This window comes from Melospiza melodia, chromosome 4, assembly GCF_035770615.1.
Source record: "Melospiza melodia melodia isolate bMelMel2 chromosome 4, bMelMel2.pri, whole genome shotgun sequence".
NCBI classification, from domain to species: domain Eukaryota; kingdom Metazoa; phylum Chordata; class Aves; order Passeriformes; family Passerellidae; genus Melospiza; species Melospiza melodia.
This window is the reverse complement of record NC_086197.1, coordinates 13902379-13925675: the sequence shown is the minus strand read 5'-3', so window position 1 is coordinate 13925675 and position 23297 is coordinate 13902379. Positions and strand designations below refer to the sequence as shown.

General features: G+C 40.2%; 1 protein-coding gene across 5 annotated transcripts in view; it reads left to right on the top strand.

Annotated features, from left to right (window-relative positions):
* The window catches only part of DUSP16 (dual specificity phosphatase 16), a 58255-nt gene that overhangs the window by 12926 nt on the left and 22032 nt on the right, over positions 1-23297 (top strand). For 2 of the 5 annotated variants that reach the window (XM_063153969.1, XM_063153968.1), the window contains exons 2-4: positions 14940-15012; positions 20874-21467; positions 22612-22750. In XM_063153969.1, the coding sequence (XP_063010039.1) occupies positions 21237-21467; positions 22612-22750 (370 nt within the window). In that variant the 5' untranslated portion in view covers positions 14940-15012; positions 20874-21236. Of the gene's footprint in view, positions 1-11898; positions 12013-14939; positions 15017-20873; positions 21468-22611; positions 22751-23297 lie in introns of all 5 variants that reach the window. The other 3 variants (XM_063153966.1, XM_063153965.1, XM_063153967.1) reach the window with 2 other exon arrangements.

Sequence of the window (23297 nt, the reverse complement as noted above, 5' to 3'; positions counted from 1 at the left end):
TGTCAGAAGCTCTGTGTGGCTGCTCTTAACTAACTTGTTCTGGTACTGAAGTTCAGCAATCTTTGTCTTTTTCTTCTTTTCTGTCATGTATAGCACTTTCTACAAACACTTTGTACCTGTGCTGGAATAGCTTGCTTTGTGACTATTGTGACCATTAGTGGCCATTACATATTTCTGTTTTCTGTTCAACCCTTAAATACTTAATCCCCTCATAAATGTTGAGAACATGATGCCTTCCTCTTAGTTAATCAACTTTTTTACTCTTAGTTAATCAACTTTTTTTCCCCTCTTCTTCTGCTGTGTGAGTCCTGACTTAATCCATCTTGAACTTACCTTTTGCCAGCACCCTATGTGGGAGAGGCCCTTGCAAAGAAACTTGGTTTTGCTTTCTCAGTTATTATTATCTAGTTCCTGATATCAAATTTAATTGCACTCTTTGATTTTTGGGCATAAGCTCTTAGGATTTTTCTTATATCTGATACTTTCTGTTCTTCTAAAGTTTTTTCTTTTTTTTCCTCTTTTTTTCTATCTGCTGTCACTTATATTGCTTTCTGTTTCTTTACCGAGGCTTTGATTCACATTTTTCTGGGATGTGCTCATTTGGCCTGTGTAACCTCAAGAAAATGTTACCATTTCAACATAATGACTCTTTTCTTTCATGGCTTCCTGTTCCCTTTCCTTGTGAAGTGGTATGTATACCTTCCACAACTTCCAGACTCAGCTGGGAGCTAAACACGCAGCTTTTCATTTCCTCTCCCTTCTCGAATTGAGGATCTTTTGGACCAACCAGCAGTGTCTAAGCCACTGTTTGTGAAGCACAGCAGCATGACAGGGGTTTTGGTGGGAGCTCTTCCAGGAATGTGGTGAGCTGGTTGTGTTATGGGCACTGGCATTCAGCAGTGACCTGCCTTTCCAACATATTGTAGGATCTTTCTAGTGAAGAGCAGGGGAAAAGCTTATTTTCCTATTGCCAGGTAAAGAACAAGCACAGAACAAAAAATGTCCCTTGGCATGACCTGCAGTGGTTCAATGGCTAAATTGAAATGTAGATTCTCCATCAAATTAAATTCCTCTTGGCTTGGCTCGGTGTTCCCCTTACTTCCTTCTCTAAACAGAATTGGCTGGACCCTTCCCCCTTTTCCACAGTGTGATTCCTTGTTTAGTTTGTGGGAATTGCAAGAGCTCTGATGTTTTCCTGAATTAAAGATGCCAGATTCGTAGTGAGTTCTTCCTCCTTCCTGTTGTTCCTCCCCTCCTCCCCTGATGGACTCTCTGGGGAGTTGGTTAGTTCTTATTTCCCTTAGGAGAAGACATTACCTCATCAGTCCTCATGGCAACTTATGGTTCCTTGTGTGCAGAGGGCTTCAGTTGACTTCAGTGCCACTTCACCAATGGAGCTAAGGAAGGCTGGGCTGCAGGAGAGTGAACTCTTTCTTCTGTGTCAACTGTGTTCATTTCATTTTCCCTCTGGATAGGTTTCCATTTTGAGATACACTCTGTCTGGAATGACATCTCTGCAGCCACAAAATTGTTATGAAACGCTGAACACAGAGACCTTGCTATCAAAATACTTGTTTCTTCATCTTGTTTTGATCACTGTTGTGAAATGGAATGATTAAGAAGTTCTACTCCAAAAGTAGAGAAAAGGTATTGGAGCTTGCATCTTTTTTGTGCAAAATAATGCTGTCTTGAGACCCAATTATTCAAAAACAAGTTGTAATGAAAATATCCTAAAATCCTCAGCTTTAGTTTGGTTGTATCAAATACTTGGTAAAACTCCAAAGTGGTAAATAACTTGGTTATTTTCTTTGTGGAGTACTAATCTTGTTTGCTTTGGCATGCAAAACCAAAGACACAGCTTATTTTTACTTAGTGTACACTTTTTTAGAGTATCCCTTCCATACAGTATTAAAGAGATTTATTACAGAACCCAGGAGGCCAGACACAGACCATGGACTGCTGTGTTTGGTGGTCTCAGAGGCAAAGTGTTCACCTAGGCAGTTCTGGTCAGCACAAAAAGTCTTGGTACTGAGGCCAAAGTCCTTGTAGACAATAAGGCAAATAATGGTTTGGAGGGAGTGTGACAGAGGTGACAGTCTCATGTTGTTTTAGCTAGCTTAAGAAGAAAATAAAGATGCATCTGGTCTAAGAACAGGTCTGAAAAATTACATTTGCTGCAGTGTGTAGGTGTGAGCAGCATAGTTAAGGCAAAAAGAAACACTACTGTGCTACTAGAGAAGAAATCGTGTGCCTAGGTGAGCATCTCTCATCCTTCTGTGTGTTTGAAGTGTTTTAGGATTAAGTAGAAAAATGAGAAGAACTCTAACTTCAATGTAGAAGTCTGGGGGGAAATCCATCACATAAAATGGTGTAAGAGCAGAAAATTGAAAAAAGGGAACCTGTTGGCTGTAGCAGGTAGCTGAATTCCTTCAGGAGGGTACTGGAAATTTTTTGAATGTGCACGGACTTGCTTTGAAAGTGACACCATTACCTAATGTTGCATTTTTCTAGACTGGCCATCAGTCAATCATGTTTTCTTTCTGTCACTGCTTTTATTGCAACATGTGGTGGTTAAAATCCAGGAGAAAGTGTAATGACATCTTAAGTTGTCTGTCTTTGCAGTTACTTCTGTTAAAAGCAAGAATTTATTTTTGTTGATGATGCCAACAGTTGACGTACACAAGATGCCATTTTCAAAGTAAGTCTTTAAATAAACCCACATTTTTTTTCTGTAACTTCTGGTGTAAATACCTGTCTTTCTGCTTTTTCTCTTGAGACTGTATTACAAGCAGTACTGGTTTTCTTAATGTGTGATTAGGTTTGCTGTAGAGATTTTAACAGAGCTGAATTTTGACACCCACTCTAAGATGAGATGAGCTGTCAAGGTGATTGGTTTACACCTGATGGTTGCTGACAATCCCTAAAACATTTAATGTAAACTTGTTTCTTCTCTATCAGGACAAATCCCTTGACCACTGCTGTTGCTGTGGTATCTTGGGAACTTAGTGCAGATGCTGTGTGTTGAATGGAGATTTATTTTCAGGGTGTTGGTTTTCTTAGAGAACTCAAAGCTACAACAAATGGCCAAGTCTTCTGATGGAACTTTCAGATCTGGCTGTGTCTTTTTGGGTGCTAATATGTAATGCTGGGTATTCACCGAACTGTTTGTATATGTTGCCACAGATTTATTTCTCTCTTAGTGAGGATGTCAACCTCAAACAATTAAGCTATATGTATAGTTTATAGCAGATTAAATAACTCCTCTGGATTCAAAATTTAAAATCAAATCACAGTTGATCATGATGACAGTATAAATAGGGTAACAAAATTACCAGTCCTTCTAGGAGGCTTAATCTCTTGTTCTTTATGGTTTAGCATAAATCTGTGAATCATAAAAGGTGGCCTAGTGTTGCTCTTCTCCTTCATAATTATTTAACTTTAAGGTTTTCTTAATTGTTGTGAGACAATCAAAAGATGCCTATCTCAGCAAAGTGATGGCACTGTTTCCTCCAGGCTGCTCTCTCTGTGGAGTTTCAAATGCTTCTGCCATGGTGGATGCATCACCATTCCTGCTTGGGGCATCAGTAGTCTGGAGGTGGATTTTGCAATTTTGTCTGTGTCTGAAATTAATCTAATTGCTGGGTTCAGACAGGGAACTTGCTCCTTAGAAAAGCTTTCTCAGGGATAGACCTGAATGCATTTGAATGTCTGAAAAACCCAGGGGTGGGGTGGATTACCATGGGAATTGCCTTTAGTCTTGCTGGATAGAGATACAGCTTGTGAAAGGCCTCAGGAGGATTTGACCATGCCTTAAAAATACAAAAAGGCACCCATATTTAAATTCTTAGTCTGGTTCTCTGTGATCATTTATCCCTAAAAAGAAACATGACTTCCAAGTCAGTAAATCTTTCACTTGATGTCAGTTGCTCACCAAAAGAATTTTGGATATGACTATGATTTTTCCAAGCTAGACATCTTAAAAGATACTACCTAGACTATTCCTTGCCCCATCTGGGAGCCACTGCTTTAAGTTGTAGGTGTCACATGCAGTAGTAGGTGCCAAGTGTAGTGGAGCAGGGCATTTTACTGCACATCTCTATCTTTGTTGAGTTGGGACAGGGTGAGTGTTTTTTCACATGTTCTTCTTGGAGCTGGTGAACTTTGTCTGTTTATTCTTTTGGAAGAAAGACCTCAAATGCTTTTAAGCAGCTCATGCAGAGAAGGATCATGCTTTTTCTGTAGTTACAAGCTCAGGTTCTGGTAGCAAGGGTATTTCTATTGGGCAGGCAGAGAGAGAAGCTGATGTTCCTGGGTAGATCTGTGCTACTTAAATTGCTATCTGAAGTAGGGCAGTTTCCCTTGGGAGTCCTTTTCTTGTTTGAGTGGGGCTAAAGGTACAGCAAGAGATCGTTTCTTCCCTGCTGCTTTGTTCATACCAGTCTACCTGAAGCAGTGTTACTCTGGCTCTAAAACTGCCATTAAGCTTCCTCAGAATACTTGTATTAACTGTAATTGCCTGTACAGTTTGACAAGATTAGCAAAGCATGGAGAGCACTTGCTACTGTTAGTTTTTTCTTTTAATGACAGAGTTCTTTGGATTTGGCACAGTCTGTCTGCTGCAAACTCCTGAAGTAAAAACAGTGAGGCCTTGGCAAGCAGAACAGTTCTAGCAGGAGGATGTTTGGGCCAAGGACTGGTAGCCAAGCTCTTACCTTTCCACATAAGGTTTTCTTTAACGGGAATGCAAAGGAGATGGGACTGCGGTTAAATAATTACTCCTTGTTTGAGGGAACAGCCCTGAGGGAGGTGCTCATGTAATAATGAGCGTCCCTATTGTGCTGTGTAAGAACAAGGACGCTGTGCTGAGACTGTGAGCAATCATCACGCTGGGGCTGGCTCATACCTGATTCTACTGACCTGTGCTGAAAGGCACTATTGACTTCAGTTTTACTTCAAACACACCAAAAATCCATGGCAGTCCAGCATGTGGGACAATACTGTACTTCAGACTGTGCAGCAGGGCTTTGGACCTTCATGCCCAGGCACCATCCATTTGTACCAGTGGAGTGGGAATTCTGTGTGGCCAAGTTCCCTTTTCCCATCCAAGCAGTGCATACTTTGATTAAAACCAAAGGTGTATCCTGAGGAATACTGTACATTTTACAGATTAATTGATCTTCTTGGAGCACTAGGGTATTTTTCCTCTCCTTCAGTTATTCCAGCATGCTTCTCACTCAATTCCATACACCGCCCCTGCTGTCTGCAGCAACCTGTGTGTGCTGGTGGCAAGTTTATTTTTCATTCCTTACACTCTTTGTGTATCTGAGCAGGGGCAATAACACTAACTTAGAGATCTCTGCTTTGTCCAGTGTTTGGTAATGTAATGGCAGCAAATACTGCCACTACAGTTCCAAATAATTTTGGACATGGCACTCTGGGATGGTGCACCTAGAGATGCTCAGCCTAGTCCATCTGCCCTGCACTGTGGATTGCTAAGGAGGAAAGGTTTAGCTTGGGTATGTAAAGCTCTCTAGCTGTGCCATGAGGTGAGCTTGCACAAATAAACCCTCCTTTTTATCAAGGCTGGCTTGAGCACTACACTGGTGGTTTGGCTCAGAGGTAGCTGATAAGTCTTTGGTTTAAGCATCTCCCCTGCATGCTGTCCTGCACCAAAGCATGCATGCAATATCAGAATAGTTTAGCTGCCAAAACCATTTAAAAAACCTCTAAAACCTGCAGCCTCTTGCTTTTTCACTAAAATTCATGGATATGGCCTTAAGCATATCTTTGATGTCAGGTGGTCTCCCTGCCAAACCTAAAGCTGGTTCTCAGTAAGGTCTTATGTGGTTATGCTTTCAATAGAGTGCCAGAAAGCTAAACCTTGGCAAGACTGGGCTTTAAGCTGATGGTGAGAACAAGTTTAGGAAGAATGTTTTAGTCCTGGATAGGCATTGCAGCCTAGATACATTTTCTTCTAGAACTCAGTAATAGGTTGTATTTATTTTGCCTCTTCCAAAGCAGTCTAATCTACATTAAAACATAGATGTTCTAAAGAATTATTTGGATTTGTGCTTGATCTTTGCCATCTCCTAGGCTGTGGATTACTTGCCTTTGGAAGCACATGCCCCAGGCATTCCTGCTCTGCCTTGAGCCCAGTGGTGTGGCTGCAGAGGAAGAAGGCTGAAGAGGGTGGGAGGAGCCCTTCTCCTTCCCCCCTTTCCTGGTGGCCTCTGCTTCTGTGCGTGTGCTCAGCTCTCTTCCTGCACGTTCTGACCCGTGCTAGAATCCTATCAGAGAGGGCAGGGGGGCAGTCAGGGATGAAGTCTGCTGGAAAACATTTCTCACCTTAGTCTGCACGTCTGAAATGCTTTTGGTGTTCATTGGTAGGGATTGGCTCCTTTTGCTTTGTGGCTCAAAGCACCAGGGTTAATCTTTTCATGCCACTTGGTGTTCCTGGGGAGGACCTAACTGCACACACCATTCCCAGGGGCAAACCAGTTCCAGATAACATTTCAAATAAAGTTTAAAAAATGAGCAGAATGACCCCAGGTAACAAACACATCAACTACATCTATCTCTGTCATGACTTTATAAAGGTAAATGTGCTTAATTTCCCCTGCTATCTTTGGTAAATATGCTTAATCTCACCTGCTGTCTTTGTCACTGCTACCTAAGTCAGCTTGGAACTCCAGAAGAAAATTTGTTTTACTTTAAATGACCTAAGTTATTAGGTTAAGTTATTAAGTTATTAATGTCTCCTCATTGCATTGCAGGATGAAACTTCTAATTCTAGACTTTTGATTAATGCACTACATTTTAAGTTGTATCTAGAAATGGTCAAAGTTTTGCAGTAACCTGGAAAACACTCTAAAGGAAAGTAATTTTCCTATGATGATTTTGTGAGGGCTTTTATTTGTTTGGGTGGATTTTTGTTTGTTTAATATTTCAGAAAATACAAACATTTTTGTATTTTCAAATAGGTTGCAAGAAGGGTTTGTAAGGAGAAGAATTTTTTCGGTTTCAACTGACTTATTTGACAAAATTTGACTGAAAACAGGCAAGGTTTCAGGAACACAAACTTCACTTAAGTCTTGAAAAAAAACCAGTGAATATAAAGCTAGGTCAAGTGTCAATTAATAGCAATAAACTTTATAATCCAGGGAAAAGTTTGTTGATGGGAAAAATCTACCAAAAATCTAGTAACTTCATGATGACTCCAGGATTTTCTTGTCTTAATATTAACTCCAAGAATTTGGGTGGGGAGAGTATTCTTTCTTTGAGGCTATCTTTTAGGTTTCTTTGTGCATTTATCACATATTTCCAGTGGTGTGACTTCAGCCAGACAGTTTCCATAAGAATATGATTCACTGTGTAATTTATGACATGCCTGGGGATGTGCTTCGGCCTTCTTTTCCTGTTTGGGAAGAGGGACAGGCTGGATGTGGAGATGTTTTGGAAGCCTTGGCTGCTGTTTCTGTGTCACAGTTTGGTTCTGTTTCACGTCAGTGCATGTGAGGAAGGGCTTGTGCATCTGGAGTTCATGCCCTCCCTCTCCTTATCACTTCATACTAACCTCTCATTAAAGATATCACCTCTCCCTGCAAGACCTGCCTTTCCTGTATCCTTGGGCACTTGCAGATGCAGCAGGAACAGCGGGGATCTGTTGGATACGCAGTTCTTGTGGACCACATCTGTTTGTTCTCTATCATAAAGAACCTGGGATTTACTGTGGTGCTGGAAATGATTGTGGGATGATGTGCCTTTTCCTGAGACAGAGTGGGATGCTTTTCTAAGGATGTTAAGGGTTCATGCAATAGCATTGTTGCATAAATATGTAATACAGGTTTGAATATACTGGCATGATACTTTACAATCTACCAAAAACACCAAAATATAAATGTCTGTATAAGTTATGAACATGACCTCATGAATGAGAGTGGGAGAGCCTGGACTAGCATTACATCTCTCATAGTATAGCCCCAAGAGAAATGCTTTAGTAGCATAAAAATGGCCACTTTTTTCTCTTTTACTTCTGCTCCAGCTTGGTGTTTATAGGTAAAGTCTCTGCAGTGGGAAACACACTGTGTGCATCTTCACTGCAGCAATGTTTAGTATAGCTGTTTACTGACAGGCACAAACGTGAGTCAAATGGTGAGAATTGGGATTGCTAAGAAAAACCTTGCAGGTGACCATTTTTAAACAGTGACCTGGTTTGTGGGGTTTTTTTAACCTCCCACTGTATTTATAGAGGGCTTTCCTTTACTCTCACCTAAGAATTTTTGTGACCTCATCTTAAGAGGATATTCACACAAAAATCTGATTGTGCCTGTCTGGGAGAATGTTCCCTGTTCAACCTGGCCTTGGACATTTCCAGGGATGGGGCAGCCACAGCTTCTCTGGGCAACCTGTGCCAGGGCCTCACCACCCTCACAGGAAAGAATTTCTATTTCTTCTTAATATCTAATCTAAACCTATTCTCTTTCAGTTTGAAGCCATTCTCTCTTGTCCTATCACTACATGCCCTTGTAAAAAGCCTTTCTCTGACTTTTTTTGTAGGCCCCCTTTAATTATTGAAATTATTGGGCTGAATTAGTCAAAAACACCTGTTTCCTGCACCTTTTAGTGAGTGGTTCTTTTCTGGGTGTTGTGAAATTATAACCTGAATACAGACACATATTCCTAAACTTCTAGTTAGTACAGTTAGAGAAAATAAAAAAAAATAGGAAAGGAAGGAAAAAAACCCCAAACTGTGCAGTATTTGACGGGAAGCCAGTGTAACTGCCTTGAAACTGGAGTGGCATGCCTGAGTCAGTGAAGTATGAGCTAAGAACCTGGCAGAAGCCTTTTGCACAAAGGAAGGTTGAGAGAGTCTCTCAGGAAGCCTGTGCGCTGCTAAATGTGGCATGTTTGAACATGAGACTGACATCATTGTGAGTTCATAGTAGTGAAAGAACAAAGTATCAGCCACAAATTAGACTGACCTAATTTTTAAGTCACTTATAAAAACTTAATAGCACAGTATCTTGCTTGTGCAAGCTGTTTATTTCTATCCCAACCTCTGACTACTTCATTTAAACTGCAAGTTAACCCTCTAAACTGTTAAAGGAGTCGTTCAGGAAGGTGGGGGATGTTTGAGGGGTGCTGCAGACTTCCTTCCTTGGCTCTTTTTCTACTCTGACCTCAGTTTTCACATAAAGGAAGTGATTAAGGACCACCCATCATATACCTTCATCCTTCAGGATCAGTTTCTGGAGGTAAAAACCTCAGGACTGCTACCAAATCCCAACTCGTTCTTATTGGCTGCTCACATGGAGACTGGAAGTCTGTCTGCAAATTGCCAGAACACATGCCAAGGGTATCAGCAGGAATTTATACAGAATGAGTAAGCTATTATAAAACCAATCAGTATCATTTATTGATGTATCCATGATTATTGACAAGGAACCAATGCTTCTTCCATTGCTGAATACTTAAGAAATACAAGGATCTTGCAGTTTGCAAATGAGAAACTTCTTTCCAAGTATTTTAGTTGGCTCTGCATGCCCTGAAGTTGATCCATTCTGTTGATCTATTATTTCAATTTTTGCAGAAGTATTATAAGCTCTCCAAGCTTGGGATTACTTCAACAACAGTCAGTGCCTTTCCAGTTGCTTTTTAAAGGGCTGTAAAACAAGACACTTCTACAGATTCTGAAGAAATGTAACATTTATAGTTTTGTACGGAGCTGTGCATACATGTAAGCACACATCTCATGGGGTAATATGGGTGTATTTAGAGGGAGTATATTTAGTTTCTCTTTGATATTCAGAATTCTGTTATAAACCAGAGAGGTTGCTATAAAACATTTCTTGTTGACCCTGGTCCTTGAGTAACATGCCTATCAGATAATAACAACATAATTTACTCCCTTAGTTTGGTATTGTGCATTTTTTCCTTTCAAAATTACAAAAATCCTGGTCCCTTTTGCTTCTTGGCCACTACATAAAATGGTGGTCGCATTTTGTCAGTTGCTCTTGAGGGGATTTCTGTATTTCATGGTTAGGTCACTTTTCATTCCCTACATCAGGCAGGAGCACATGAAGGGAACCTACAAGAGATGTTACAAGGGTGTGAAGTGATAGGACAAGGGGGAATGGCTACAACCTGACAGAGGGCAGGGTGTGTTTAGGGATTGGGAAGAAATTGTTCCCTGTGAGGTTGGTGAGGCCCTGGCACAGGGTGCCCAGAGAAGCTGTGGCTGCCCCAGCCCTGGAAGTGCCCAAGGCCAGGTTGGGCAGGGCTTGGAGCAACCTGGGATAGTGGAAGGTGTCTCTGCCCATGGCAGGGGGGTTGAGATGAGATGGACTTTAAGGTCCCTTCCAACCCAAACTATTCTTTGATTCTACTTCAGTGGTAATGTTTGTAGTGATACAAGAGGCACAGCTGGGGAACAGAAGTCATCCTCTGCCCTCCTTCTCCCATTGTACAGATGTGTGCAGCTTCTCTTTTCAGCCATGTGGTTACCATGTTAGAAATGTGACTTTGGCCCCGCTGCAGGTCTTGTATAACGTTATTCAAATCCAAAGAAACATTTGGGATCCTTTGGGAAAGACACAGCAGAGGATGTGACTGGGATCACAGCTCAGTGAGGTACCATGACTCCTGCTTCTGTTCCTGACTGAGGCCCTGTTGGTACCATCTTGTCAATTGAGTTAATATATGAAAGCAATTTTAATAAGCAAGCCATCATAATTACCTTTGTGGGTACAAATTAGGTATGAAAACATGTTCTGTTCCCAGAGTGTGAGCTGTCAGTAGTCTTACACCATGGTGAGAGATTTGAGTCACAATCATCTGGATCTAGGGGTCTGTTAATTTGTTTTCTGTGCCTCATCTGCAATTCGGCCATCACTCCATATCATAGCCTGAACAGCCCAGAATGGAGGCCTCTGAGCAGGATTACTGCAACTGTTTAATTTCTGGAAACATATAACAACTTGATTTATTTCTGGTTGTTAATTGTGAGCCATTGCTGTACAGCATATTCCTGAAAGTTTCCTTTTCTACTCCCACTTGAAGATAGCTGGGCTGTCCCCTGTTTGTGGACTTGCTGTTTTCCGGCATCTATTCTGTTTCCTTGCCATGTAAATGTCATTTAAGGAGAAACCCAATTAAATTTAACTGCTGTAATGAGTAGGACTGAGCTTACATATGTGTAATGTCAATGTTTTATTTGGCCCAGCCTCCCTTCTGAAGATGCTTCTGCATGTTTTTATCACTATGTAGCATACACTAGTGGCAATATTTATTTTGCATAAAGCATGCAGAGGGCTTTAAAATGAGTTTGATAACAAACTTAATCAACACTTTTATTAGGTTTTTTTTTTAACTTCTAGATATTTCCCTGTACAGCTGACAGGACATGCATGCAGCGCAGTGCAGCACTGTGTTTTCAGACACAAGCAGGAAGAAACAAAGTATTAATGTTGACAGTTTAAAAAAAAATAAATTCCTTTCAAACTTTCTCATGCCCTGATGTGAAGGGGTTGAATGTGCATGTTGCCTTCCGGGAGAGCTGGTGTCATTTCCTCAAATGGGTGAAAGAGCAGAACGCTTTAACCCACGTTGTTCCATACCACGCAAGCAGATTACAAGTCTCTGTCCTTAAAGGAGATTGACTCATTTTAGTCATTCAGTTTAATTGAAGAGTCAATAAAAAGTCTGCTGCAACAAATTCATCCCTGCCTTGCCCAGAAGCTATTCTGATTAATTTCCCTAATAGAATTGCCATCATTATCCTGTCTTTAATCCATCCTAGTTCTTGGTTTCAGATCCACCTCCTGTTTTTATCATACAGTGACCACAAAGTAGATCAGAGTTACCCTTTTTTAAATCAAATTTTTGACTCCTTATTTGCAGGGCCATGTTATTTGGATGTCTCCCCCTCAAAGGCTCTCACTAGGCAGAATGCCTTATATTTAAAAGTTAACCACTATCCGAAGACTCTGAGATCCCATCTTACCTTCTTTCCTGGTAAGCCTTTGAAAGAAGTAGCATGGACTATTATAACAGCTGCGCTTGATGTTTATTTTGCACTACTCTTCAGAGCACTCCTCTTTTTAATCTGTTTCTCAGCAAAAAGATGACCATGAGAATACAGAAGTCACTGTTTGTGTTGGTCTGCAGAGCTACAGAACAGGTGATTCAGAACATGAAGCTTGTGTAGGAGATGGAAAACTTGGTGTCGTGAAAAAAGCTGCTGTAAAGCACCCATGTCATACAAATAGCAAAGACATGCTGGAATTGCAACAGCTTGAGGATTTATGAATTAGTTCAACACCTTAAGTTTTTCATTGTGTTACTTTGTTTTCTTTGTGCCTTTGAAATCTACCATACAATTGCTGGTAGAGGCTGGCAGGTGTGGGCAATTGGTCACACTAATTGCCCACACAATTGATCAATCTTTGCCATTTGGTGTGCAGGGCCAAAGTAGCACTTGTGGTGTGTTTTGTGGGGATAGGCAGTTGTCTTTCAGTTCAGTTGTCCTTCAGTTGTAATTTGGTTTGTGAATTCATGTTATGCTGTAGTTTTGGATTGGTTCTCTTCAGACTTGGATTACATAGATAAGTGAAATAATTTTCTAACTTACTGTAAATTTTATAAATATTATACCAGATACTTCATACAAGATTAGATTTTTGGGAGAAAGAGGAAGGTGGTCATGTCCTCAGAGGGATGCTGTCACATTTGACTGTTCCATCTCTCCCTGGCTTCTCTCTTGCTCAATTCTCCTCACTCTGCCATGAGAGGAATGCTCTGCGTGACCCCACTGGTTGGGTTTGTTTAGCTGCAGTTTAGGGAAGGCCCTGAGCAAGAGAGGAGAAAAAAAGGCTTCAATTTTTAATTCTGGAAAAGAGAAAAAGGTATTTAAATAAGGCCTGGAGGACTTCTTATTTGCCAGAAGTGAGTATAAAGACAAGTTTATATCCTTCTGTAACTCACCCTAATTGAAAGATGTGTATTTCTTTTTCTAAAGTCAGCAGAAAAATCCTGGCCTCTTAATGATGAAAGACTTTTTTTTTAAACTTTCTTCTAAGCACAAATAGCTGAAGTTTCCACTTTAAACTTGGGTGGCTCATTCATATTTCACTTAATGGTAATATGGTATTCTCTCTCTCTCTCTTCCCTTCCTTACCACCAAGACTGAAAAGGGGAGGGGAGAGGGATATAAAATGTTTCTGAAAATTACAGGAAATGTCTTTTCCTTAAACAGCTTTGCCAGGGAATTTCCAAATATGCTTAATGCTTATGGCTGAAGTTACAGCAGTTCAGTCTTCAATCATGAGTGGATCCTGTTCTTAAAATATGACACCTCCTTCCAGTAAACTGTGTTGAAATTAAGTATATGCTTTGTTTTTCATCTGCTCTTCAGCAAAATTAATCATTCCCTGTGGTGAAATGACCCCTCTTGGGGGCTGCTTTAAACACTTGATTTACATGTATTTAAATTGGGAAAACAGAATATAGTGTCCTGAGGTGAGAGCTGATTTATTTGTAAGAACATCAGAGAGGTGTGGCTGGCAGAAGGAGTCATGGCATGGATGGCACAGAGAGGCAGGAACTGTTGAGTGTGAAGAACACCTGACAGCTTTCAAGGGACTTCAGGAGCTGCATGTGAGTGCTAAGGAACAAAAGGGGAGATGCTTTTTGGCTCAGGACTTTGTTTCCTTGGGCTGTCACAAGGCGGTCTCAGATCATAGTGCCCTGTCTCTAGGCAGGGCCTCATCAGTGCTGAGCATTAGTTCAGTGTTCATTTCTGGATGAGATTAGAAAAAGAGATAGCAACAAGTATGATGAGTGGGATGGGTTTTCTTTGTTCTCTATTGCCTTCTGCCAAGCTTTCGCCAATGGATTATGGAAAAAGACAGAAAGGTGATTGATCCCTGTAGTTCTTTTCCTTGTGGGATGCTGTGGATTTTCAGGCTGTTCACCATAACACCCCCAGCCCTTCGCTGGTATGGCTCCTCTCAGTTGTCATATCCTTTACTCCGTGCTTCAGAGCCACTCCTGGATCTCACAGCAAGGCACTGCTTGGCAAGAATTTCTTGTCATGGTTTATACCACAGTGATTAAGGGAAGCTGTCATGTCTTGGCAGCCATGATTTGAATCTTGGGCTTAGCTGCCCAGGAAACAGTTTGGAACCGACGCTGATGTGTTTATCTTTGCTTCCCTGTGTAAAAGTTGTAATTTAATTTGTTCCTGATGGAACAGCAGGTGCTTTGGGTAGCAGTTGTATGGGTATGACTGTGTGTAATGACTGGTGACTCTGGTGTCACCGCTTTCCAGTGCTGGCTTTTTTAGAGTGTGAGGAGGTGGGCTTAATTACACAAATGTCCTGTTTCATTGGTCTCTGTCCATGCAAAATAAAGCTGTATTCACACTTACTTGTGGCAATCTTTCACATTAATAAGTACTGATCAAGCAATTGTGAATTTGTTTAATTCTGTGCAAATGCATCATCTTTAATGCTGAGCTGTACATTGGTTTTCTAGCAGTGAGATGTGTCAGAGTTTGGAAGGCAATCACTGGTTGGTTTTTGTTTGTTGGGTTTTTTTAAAGCATCTCCACCTTTTTTTTTTTTTTTTAAATTTCAGTTTAAAGATAGTAGAGGGATTTGCTGTGGTGGGTTTTTCCTCTTTTCTTTTAGAAAATCAGTGTAGCATAACTTTCTATTTTGGACCCATTCCATATAAATGAATGCCAGCATTCATAAATAACTTCTCACCTAGGTTTTCATGTGTTTGGGGGAGTTGTACAGCAAATGACTGCACTGGAAGTATAAAATCCATTTCCTGGTTTGGGTTTGGGGGGTGTTTGTCTGGGTATTTTTGGTGTTTTTTAATCTTGCAATAAGGATTTTATTACTGTTATTATTAATATTATTATTTTCTGTGTTTAGGTAATTCCTTCTGTTGGCCTTTGTATGTGGACCACCTTCTGTCCTGTTCAGACCATATAAATTGGACTTAAATGTAGGTGAGTAACAGCTTTTGACATGAAAATTAAAAAATTATACTCCAAAATTTTCTGTTGCTTTGACTTGGAGGTCATAGAGAGAAAACCATTTTTAAAAAATCCATTGACACTTTTCCTGGTTGTCTAGTGTCCTGGACAATAGAAACCTAACAAAAATAATGTATTATAGTACATGTTTGAAGCAAATTAAATAATCTTTCATTCTGGTTGCCACAGACCTATATGCTGTGAACCTGCAGTGAAAAATTATTTTGAAATGGAAAGAGTTTCTCGCTCAATTGGGTGGAGAAGGGAGTCCCCAGATTAAGTCTGAGTGTCATTTGAATAGAGTGATGTAACATATCAACAGCATCTTCTAATGCTTCCCAGGAGGCCACATTCTGCCAGTCAGGTTTCCCTGTGGTCACATTTAATAAATGTTTATTGTTTCACTGGGAATGTCAAAGAGATTGGCTCCTTGGTAAAAACAAGTGATGATAACCTGGCTTATTGCTTAGAGATGGTGATGGTGCATGGATGATATTTGCAAGAACATTGCAGATGTTTGAGAGCTATGCTGAGTAGGTCAGCAACATGTGGTGGTTTGGTGTGATTTTTGGTTTTATTTTGAAATAATATAATATATTATTTCAAATATGATTATTTGTGTGACAGGAAATGCCTTTGGTCAAAATGGGAGGCCCATTCCTCTTGCTTAGCCCAGCTGTCTCAGAGTGCCAGTGATAAAAATGTTGCTGAGCAGTAGGTGTAGAAATAGAGTGAGCTTAAATATCTTAACTGGATGTCTTTTATGCAGTGTATTTGTGGGAGGTTGATTTCCTTTCTGACTCTTTCTGTGTCTGTTTTCACATTGGTGAGCACAAAGAAGTGGAGAGACTTTTCTTTAGAACTAGTAATCAAAGCTGAGTGATATGTCAAGCAGGATGAAGGACAAGAGTACTGAACAGAAAATCCACCTTCATCTATGGTTTTTCCAATGCATTACACTTGCCTTTCTCATGATGGTAGAGTATATAATCTACAATGTGTGTGACTGGTGTTTCTATAAGGAAGAGAAAATTAATACTATGCATTTTTACTGCATATATAGGATAAAAGTATAGGTATGTTAAAAGTAGAAGAGGGAACACCCATAGATAAGCAAAGGAAAACAGGGTGAAATTTTTTAAATTACTTCTTTTTTATGAACATGGTACATGAGTGACATTTAAAAAAAATTAAACCTGTGTTTCTGTTTAAGTCACTTTCTCTGCTGCTGTCCAACCTTGCACCACAGTGAAGAGTGCTCAGAGAGTGGTGGAAACTGTCTGTTCTTCAACCTCCCTGCCAGGAAGCATGAGGAAATGATGTGTTTATGAGATAGTGATGCTTATTTGACTCATCCAAAAAGCCCAAGACACCCTCATTCCCCTGAGCTGAGGGAATGGCACGAGCCCTTGCTAACAGAGCTCTTTGAATTGATGAGCATTTGTTATCTCACTCCTATGTGTTCTGCACAATGGCAAGTAATACATGTGTGCTTCTCGAACTTTAGCTACTGGTTTTTCCCCCAGTCTTTGCACATTATTACACATTTGTTGATCTCTGTAATTTACTGGCTTGCTTGCTGCATTCAAAAGAACAGCTATTCCTCAATTTCAATTAAAAATTTTATTTCCCTTGTGCTCCATAGACACTCTGTGTTTCTTAACACTGAGTAGCATCTTGAGCAAGGGTTGGACTTCTCTCAGCTGTCACTTAGTCTCTTGTAGCACTGGGAAAAGGAACCCTCCAGAACACAATTTATTTCCATCTTTTTGAGTCTGGTGAGGGAATGGTTCTTGCAGGAGTAGGAATTCACCCTGTGGTCCCTGGATCTGCAGTTCTTCTCTAGTTTGTGTTTCTTTGTCCAGTATCACATGTGGCTGTGGTGCTGGTGGTATTGGCATCAGCTATTGAACCACTGACCACTCCCAGTAACCCTGAAGGCAAATACCCCTTTTGTAACAGCCAGCAGTAGCTTGTGTCCTGCAGTTTGGGATGTTCTACATTTGCATTTTAATTCAGCTTTTCAGTTTTTCTTTTACAAGGGTACCCACCCTAAGAACCATGAAAAGGACTCTAGGGGATGATAATGTTTTTCTCATTTGTATGTGTGTTTGCCTGTTAAAAATAGAAAAATACACAGTTCAAAAAAGCCAACTCTGTCAGGTGTTTCAGCTGAGTCCATAAAGGCTGCCCATCAGGACCTTGTTCAGGTGCTGTAAAGTGATTTTGTCAGTTATGCATGACATGGGAGCACTGCTGAGGCTCCTGACAAAGCAGGATTAGTGACGTAGCCACACATTTATGACAGCAAGGTTCAACTTCAAGGTTATCTTCTTAAGTGAGGCAGAATCTTTCAGAGATTGCAGCAAGGCTTTAAGAAGCTCTTTTCTAGTTCCTTAATTGGGGTAGAATTAGAGACTCTTGTTCTGAGAGTTTTTAAAATATATTCCTAACACATCTGCCTCTCATCCCCAGAAGCATTTGAAAGATGTGGAGCTTAGGGACATGGCTGAGTGGTGGACTTGGCAATGTCCAAGTTACTTTAACAGCTGGACTTAATGATCTTGGAGGTCTTTTCCAAACTAAATAATTCTATGATTCTATATGAGCTAAAGCCTGAGAACTCAAACAATCATCCGGTTGTGATGGAAAGGAATTGCTTGGAGTCAAAGTGATAGCAGTAAAAATTAAAAGAGTGCATACAAAATGTGAATTATAGTGACTGAAAAACCAAACACAACCACATAAGCAAAAATGTGGCACTTGCTTATTTCACTGCATCTGAACCAGCTGGGATGAGGACAGGAATCCCTGAGGGAAGAGATCCTATAAAATTAAACATACATGTAAACATTAGTCATCCACTGTTGTTTGTGTGCAAGATAGTAGGAGGATTGTTGGTTTGGTTCTTTAAACAATAAGGAAAAGCTGTAAAGGTACTGGAAAAGTGTAGACCTTTTTCCTTTCATAGTGAGTTAGATGTTTAATTTTCTTGTTTAAAAGTGCCAGTGTTGCAGTCCCTCTAGAAGGAGGAAGCAGCCATGCAGTGTTCCCAGTGGGTACATGAATGACCCTGTGGGAGATTCTCATGGCTCAATTGTGGATCACTTTTCATAATCCTGATTTCAGCATGGAACACCCTGTGACTAGGATGGCTTTCTAGCTTTAAGGTCAGCAGCACAATGGCCTGTTTATGGCAATGCATTATATGACATCATTTTAAGAGATACTATACCATTGAGATCTAAGTCACAAGTAGAAAGAGAACAGTCAAGAAATTTAATTTTATCTGTTTTACAAATGCATTAGAAATTAAACAGATGTTTCAACACCTCATAGAAGCTGAATGATAAGAGCAGTCATGAGAAATGGGATGAGTGCTCAAGTGCTTACCTAAAGCAAGAGGCTGCCAGTTCTTCTTGTTTAGATACGTCCCAGGGAAGACACCCAAACACTGATAGCTCCAGAAACTGAGGGAATTAAAATAAAATCCTTTACTTCATAAAATGTTGTTTCTCCCCAGCACCATTGAGATGTTCCTGTCAAAACAGGACTTCAGTTGCAATAACTCAAAGTGACATTACTGTTAAGTTTGTTGCTTTCACGCCATGGGCAGAATCCTTTCAAGGTACTTGGTATGTTAAGGTAATAGGGCTATTTTAAAGGATTCTTGACTGAAACCCTGTGTTCTTTACATGCTCTTTACTCTGTCACCAGATATGACTGGTTTGAGTTCTTCACAAGAGTCTTCTGAAACAAACCTCTGTTGTATGAAAGTGAAGGCTGAGAAAGCAAACAGCAAGCTTTTAGAAGATAAGAAGCATACTCAAACTGAAAGTTGCAAATTAAAGATTAAGTTATTTCTAACAGCATCCATTTTAGAGTTCTGTACTTTCTCAGCTGCTATATTTTCCTGTTATTACTTGAGCTTTAAGTCAGCAATTTATCCATCAAAACAAACTGTCTAGTTCATGAACAAACTGTCTAGCTTGCAAAGGAGCTGGAGCCAATTCCCACTAGAGCCAGTGGAAAAGTTTTCATTGAGTTCAGTGGATTTGGTATCTGGCAACCTTTGATGTGAATAAAAGAGAATCAAGATTTGTGACAGGACATGTTAAGAGAAATTTTAAAAACTGCAGAATACTTTTTTCCTGGGTGGGAAAATTTCAACATAACTATCAAGATTCCTCCCCCACCTCCCCCCCACTTGCATAATGTCATTTTGATAATCAATTGTCTTTTGATACCTTCTTGAGACTAATGTATAGTGACTGCTCTTTGAGAGGGAGCACACCTGCCAACCAGGTTCTTTAAAGCATTTAATTAAAACTTGGTATAGTACATTTTCCAATATTTTTACTGTAGTTTAGAGCAGTGTGCATTTCACTGCTATGTGCTTCCATTTATCTGGGCAAGCTTAACAGCACTGTCACAACAGCACTAAATCAGGACAAATGGAAGATCACATTTTGTCAGCCTAATGTCTGTCTATGTGGAAGCTGGTGTTTTTCTTGTATTGCCACGTGAAACTCATGAAACAACTTCCAGTTTCCTCTTTTGGGTTGTTAACATCAAGTTTGTACTTTTTGCAGAACTTATTTTGCTTAACATTGTGTAAATGTAGATTTGTACAATATATCTAAAGAGTAAAACATCAGTCCTGGGATTTCCCAGTGCCAAATACAACTGGCCTGTTGGTATAACAGGACTTTTAATATAAATCTATTGATGGTTAGTATTCATCACTTCTCTTGCAATTAAGGTAAACAACAAACCTTTCAAATGGAAGCAGCAAGTCAACACTATAAAATCTAAGTTCAAATGTGAGCTAAATCCCCCAAGATTGTAGCCCTGTGGTGGCTCCTTTCTGAGGAGTGTTCCTACAAGGACTTGTGCCATCAGAATGTGTTTTGGGACACTCTGAGGATCCCAAGGGCAGCTGTGAGGCAGTGCTACAAGGAGGGGGCTAAAGGTGATGGGGCTTTATTGCTCTGCTGCTGCCACTCCTTCAGCTGATGTTGTTCTGATGCTGTCAGGATCTAATTTTAGAGAAATGTAGTTTGTTTCAAAGATTATTTAGCATAATCTTTAGTTAAGATTAGAGTGCTGGGGGTTACAGATCTCATGTAAGTATCACACAGCTCTAGGAAGAACAGAAGAGTGCTCACTGCTTTTCTTTCCAGTAGTGTGAGACCTCATCCATCTCTGGTGATTAATTCAAAGAAAATGCTTGTGTCCTCATGTGCCATCTTGTCCTGGTTTCTATTCAAGCATTTCCTTCAGAGAGGTGGATCTAAGTTTGGTCCTTTGCTTTGTGTAGTTTCAGTTTCCCAACTTGCAGTGCTGTTTTGTGAAATATTTTCCAAGTCATTAAACTTTGAAATGTTTAATATTTAAAATGTTTAAGTGTTTTAAAAACAAATTTTACTTCTTACTAAGCAGTGCAGTGTTGAAATGCATTTAAATAGTTTTGCTATTGAAAGGAATACCATGATTTAGGGCAGCATCTCTTAATTATGTTCTAACAAAGTCTTGTGAAGAGGCAGAGCTAGTGGCAACAAAAGTCTGCAATTAAGGCTGGGTATGTTGCCTGAAATACAAGATAATTGTCCAGGCAAGATCTTTGGAATGGATTCAGAGGCTGCAGTTGCCAATGCTCTCTCTAGGTGTTTGGCACATGCAGCAGAGAGGAGAACTCCTCAGGAATGTGTTTATTCCATGTATGGCCCACTGTAGAGCTAAGCCTCAGAGCTGAATGTTTTGTTCTGCGAAGTTTCATGGCCTCATCTGGTTTGTGTTTTTTGTTTTTTTTATCTTCCCCTTCTTACAGGCTCTCAATCTGGTGTAAAGCTGATGGGTGGGAGCAAAGGTAAAGAATGATGTAATGCAGCAGCAGCCAGAAAGCATCTTTTGTGTGAATTGTGCAATGGCCACTCCGTAGTTGTGTCCCGATGAATCAGACGTGAGGGGCGCTTTGTGGAGCCAAGCCTTTGTACATCAGCCGGGAGCAGGAGGAGACGCTCGGTCCAACAGCTCTCTCTGAAAATGGATTTAACTTTTCTTTTGCCAGTCACTACCAGCATGACCTCATACACTTCTAGCACAATGGTGTGGCTAAGCCTTTGAGTACACAGCCATTACATCATCGCAGCAAATTAGAAAGGGCGGTGGGGAAAGAGGCCTCGCTGTTGTCATGGCCCATGAGATGATCAGGACCCAGCTCATTGTCCCCGAGAAGTTGGTGGCTTTGCTGGAGAGTGGGACAGAGAAGCTGCTGCTGATTGACAGCCGCCCCTTTGTGGAGTACAACACCTCCCACATCCTGGATGCCATCAACATCAACTGCTCCAAGCTCATGAAGCGCAGGCTGCAGCAGGACAAAGTTTTGATCACAGAGCTCATTCAGCACTCAGCAAAACACAAGGTAGGGGTCATTTTCCTCTTGTTCCTTGTATTTGTTTAAAGGAGTGGCTGGAAAGAAACTTGTAATAATTTTTCCTTAAATATTTAATTAAATAATTATAAAAAACCAAACCAACAACCAAAACCCAACAAGATTAGAGGACTGAGATGTTATCTCATCAAAGAGAGTATTGGTTACTACTGAGTTTATCATTGGGTTTCTTTGTAGAATCAGTGACAGAGTTAAGGGGAGAGATTTAGAAATTACTCAGAAAGAATGTTCTCAGGATTCTTGTGTGTCTTGCAAAGCACAATCTCTCAAATGTATGTAATTAAGGCAGGAAACAGTCTCCCCTAAACTTTGAAGGATTCTTGGGGGTCTGTGGTGGTGGAGCTTGCTTATCAAGTGGTCATTTGGTTTGCAAAGAAACTGCCTCTCTGTCAGTCCTGGCTCCTACTTGCTGTTTAAAAGGCTTTTCATGGGGGTAGTTTGATGAATGTTGGTGTTTGTTTTGTTGTTTGTTTATTTGGGAGGAGTGGTGTTGTTTTCTCCAAATAGTGTTATCAGTGAAAAGAAAATAGCTATGCTGTTTAAAATGAATGTGTGTGTGTTACTGTGGAGGGGATATTGGGGCTTTTATCCATTGATATTTGATTCACATGTTTTGGGTACAAAAATAATCTACTATGTTGTTGCTTTGACATGTTAAAAATGAAGCTTTTTATTTTATATATAAAGTTGTGCAGGTAACCAAAATGTGTGTGGCTTAGAGGCAGTTTGAGGTCTCTTTACTGTTTATGTACAAAACCTCAGAAGCAGAAAGTGAGGCAGGGCCACCTTCTCAAAAGCTCAGCTTTTAAACAAATTCACCATCCTAGCTGAAGGTAGAGCAATTCACAAGTGACATAAAATTACCAAATGATAGAAATTTGTGGAGTGGGCTTCAGCTTGCAGCAAATAATCAATTTACAAGCTCTCCAGGGAATTAAATCTGAAGGGCTTATGAAGTATAAAATAAAAACTGTTTAGTGAACAAGTGCATAAGAAATCTATATATCTGAACTGCTCTTATAGCAAATATGTGGGAACCCTGATGGAGGTGATAATGATGGGCTTTTAATCATCTTCCTCCTTCCTGTTTTACTCTGAGTTCCTTGTGTTTCAGATTGAAATTGATTGCAAGCAGGAAGTGGTGGTGTATGACCAAAGTTCTAAAGATGTGACCTCTCTCTCATCTGACTGTTTTCTTACTGTGCTCCTGGGCAAACTGGAGAAGAACTTCAGCTCTGTGTATCTGCTTTCAGGTAAGATGTAACAAAAGAAACACCTTTCAGGTGACATGTACCAAAAGAAACCTCTGAAACACTTGAATAAAGAGAAAAAAGAAAATGCTGTTGGTATAGCAGACCTGTACGGTTTTGCAAGTGCAGGTATAAACTTCAGTTACAGCAGAGACTTTTCTGTAGTTCTTTTTGCATATAGTGGCACTCAGAATACATGCAGTGCTTAGAAATTGCATCTTACAGGGGATTTATTACACCATTACTCTGTGTAAATGGAAATGGAGCAATGCAGAGGTTTTTAGAGGCATATGTCTTCTACTTCAGGGCCAAAAAATAGCAAAAAAATGGGCTTCCCTGGTTTTTTAAGTATTGTACATGGTAGGAAGAAAATCTCTTCCTTACTGAATTGGTAATTGCTAAAATAGGAACAAAGGAAATGATCTCCCAGAGTTACAGAGATTAGTGTGTGTGACATTTTAAACTTCAGCTCCCTAAGTGGTAGCACTTTATTTAGGTCTTTTCCTTCACCCTCCTTTTTTGTTTTTGTTTTTTATTTTACATCCCAGGT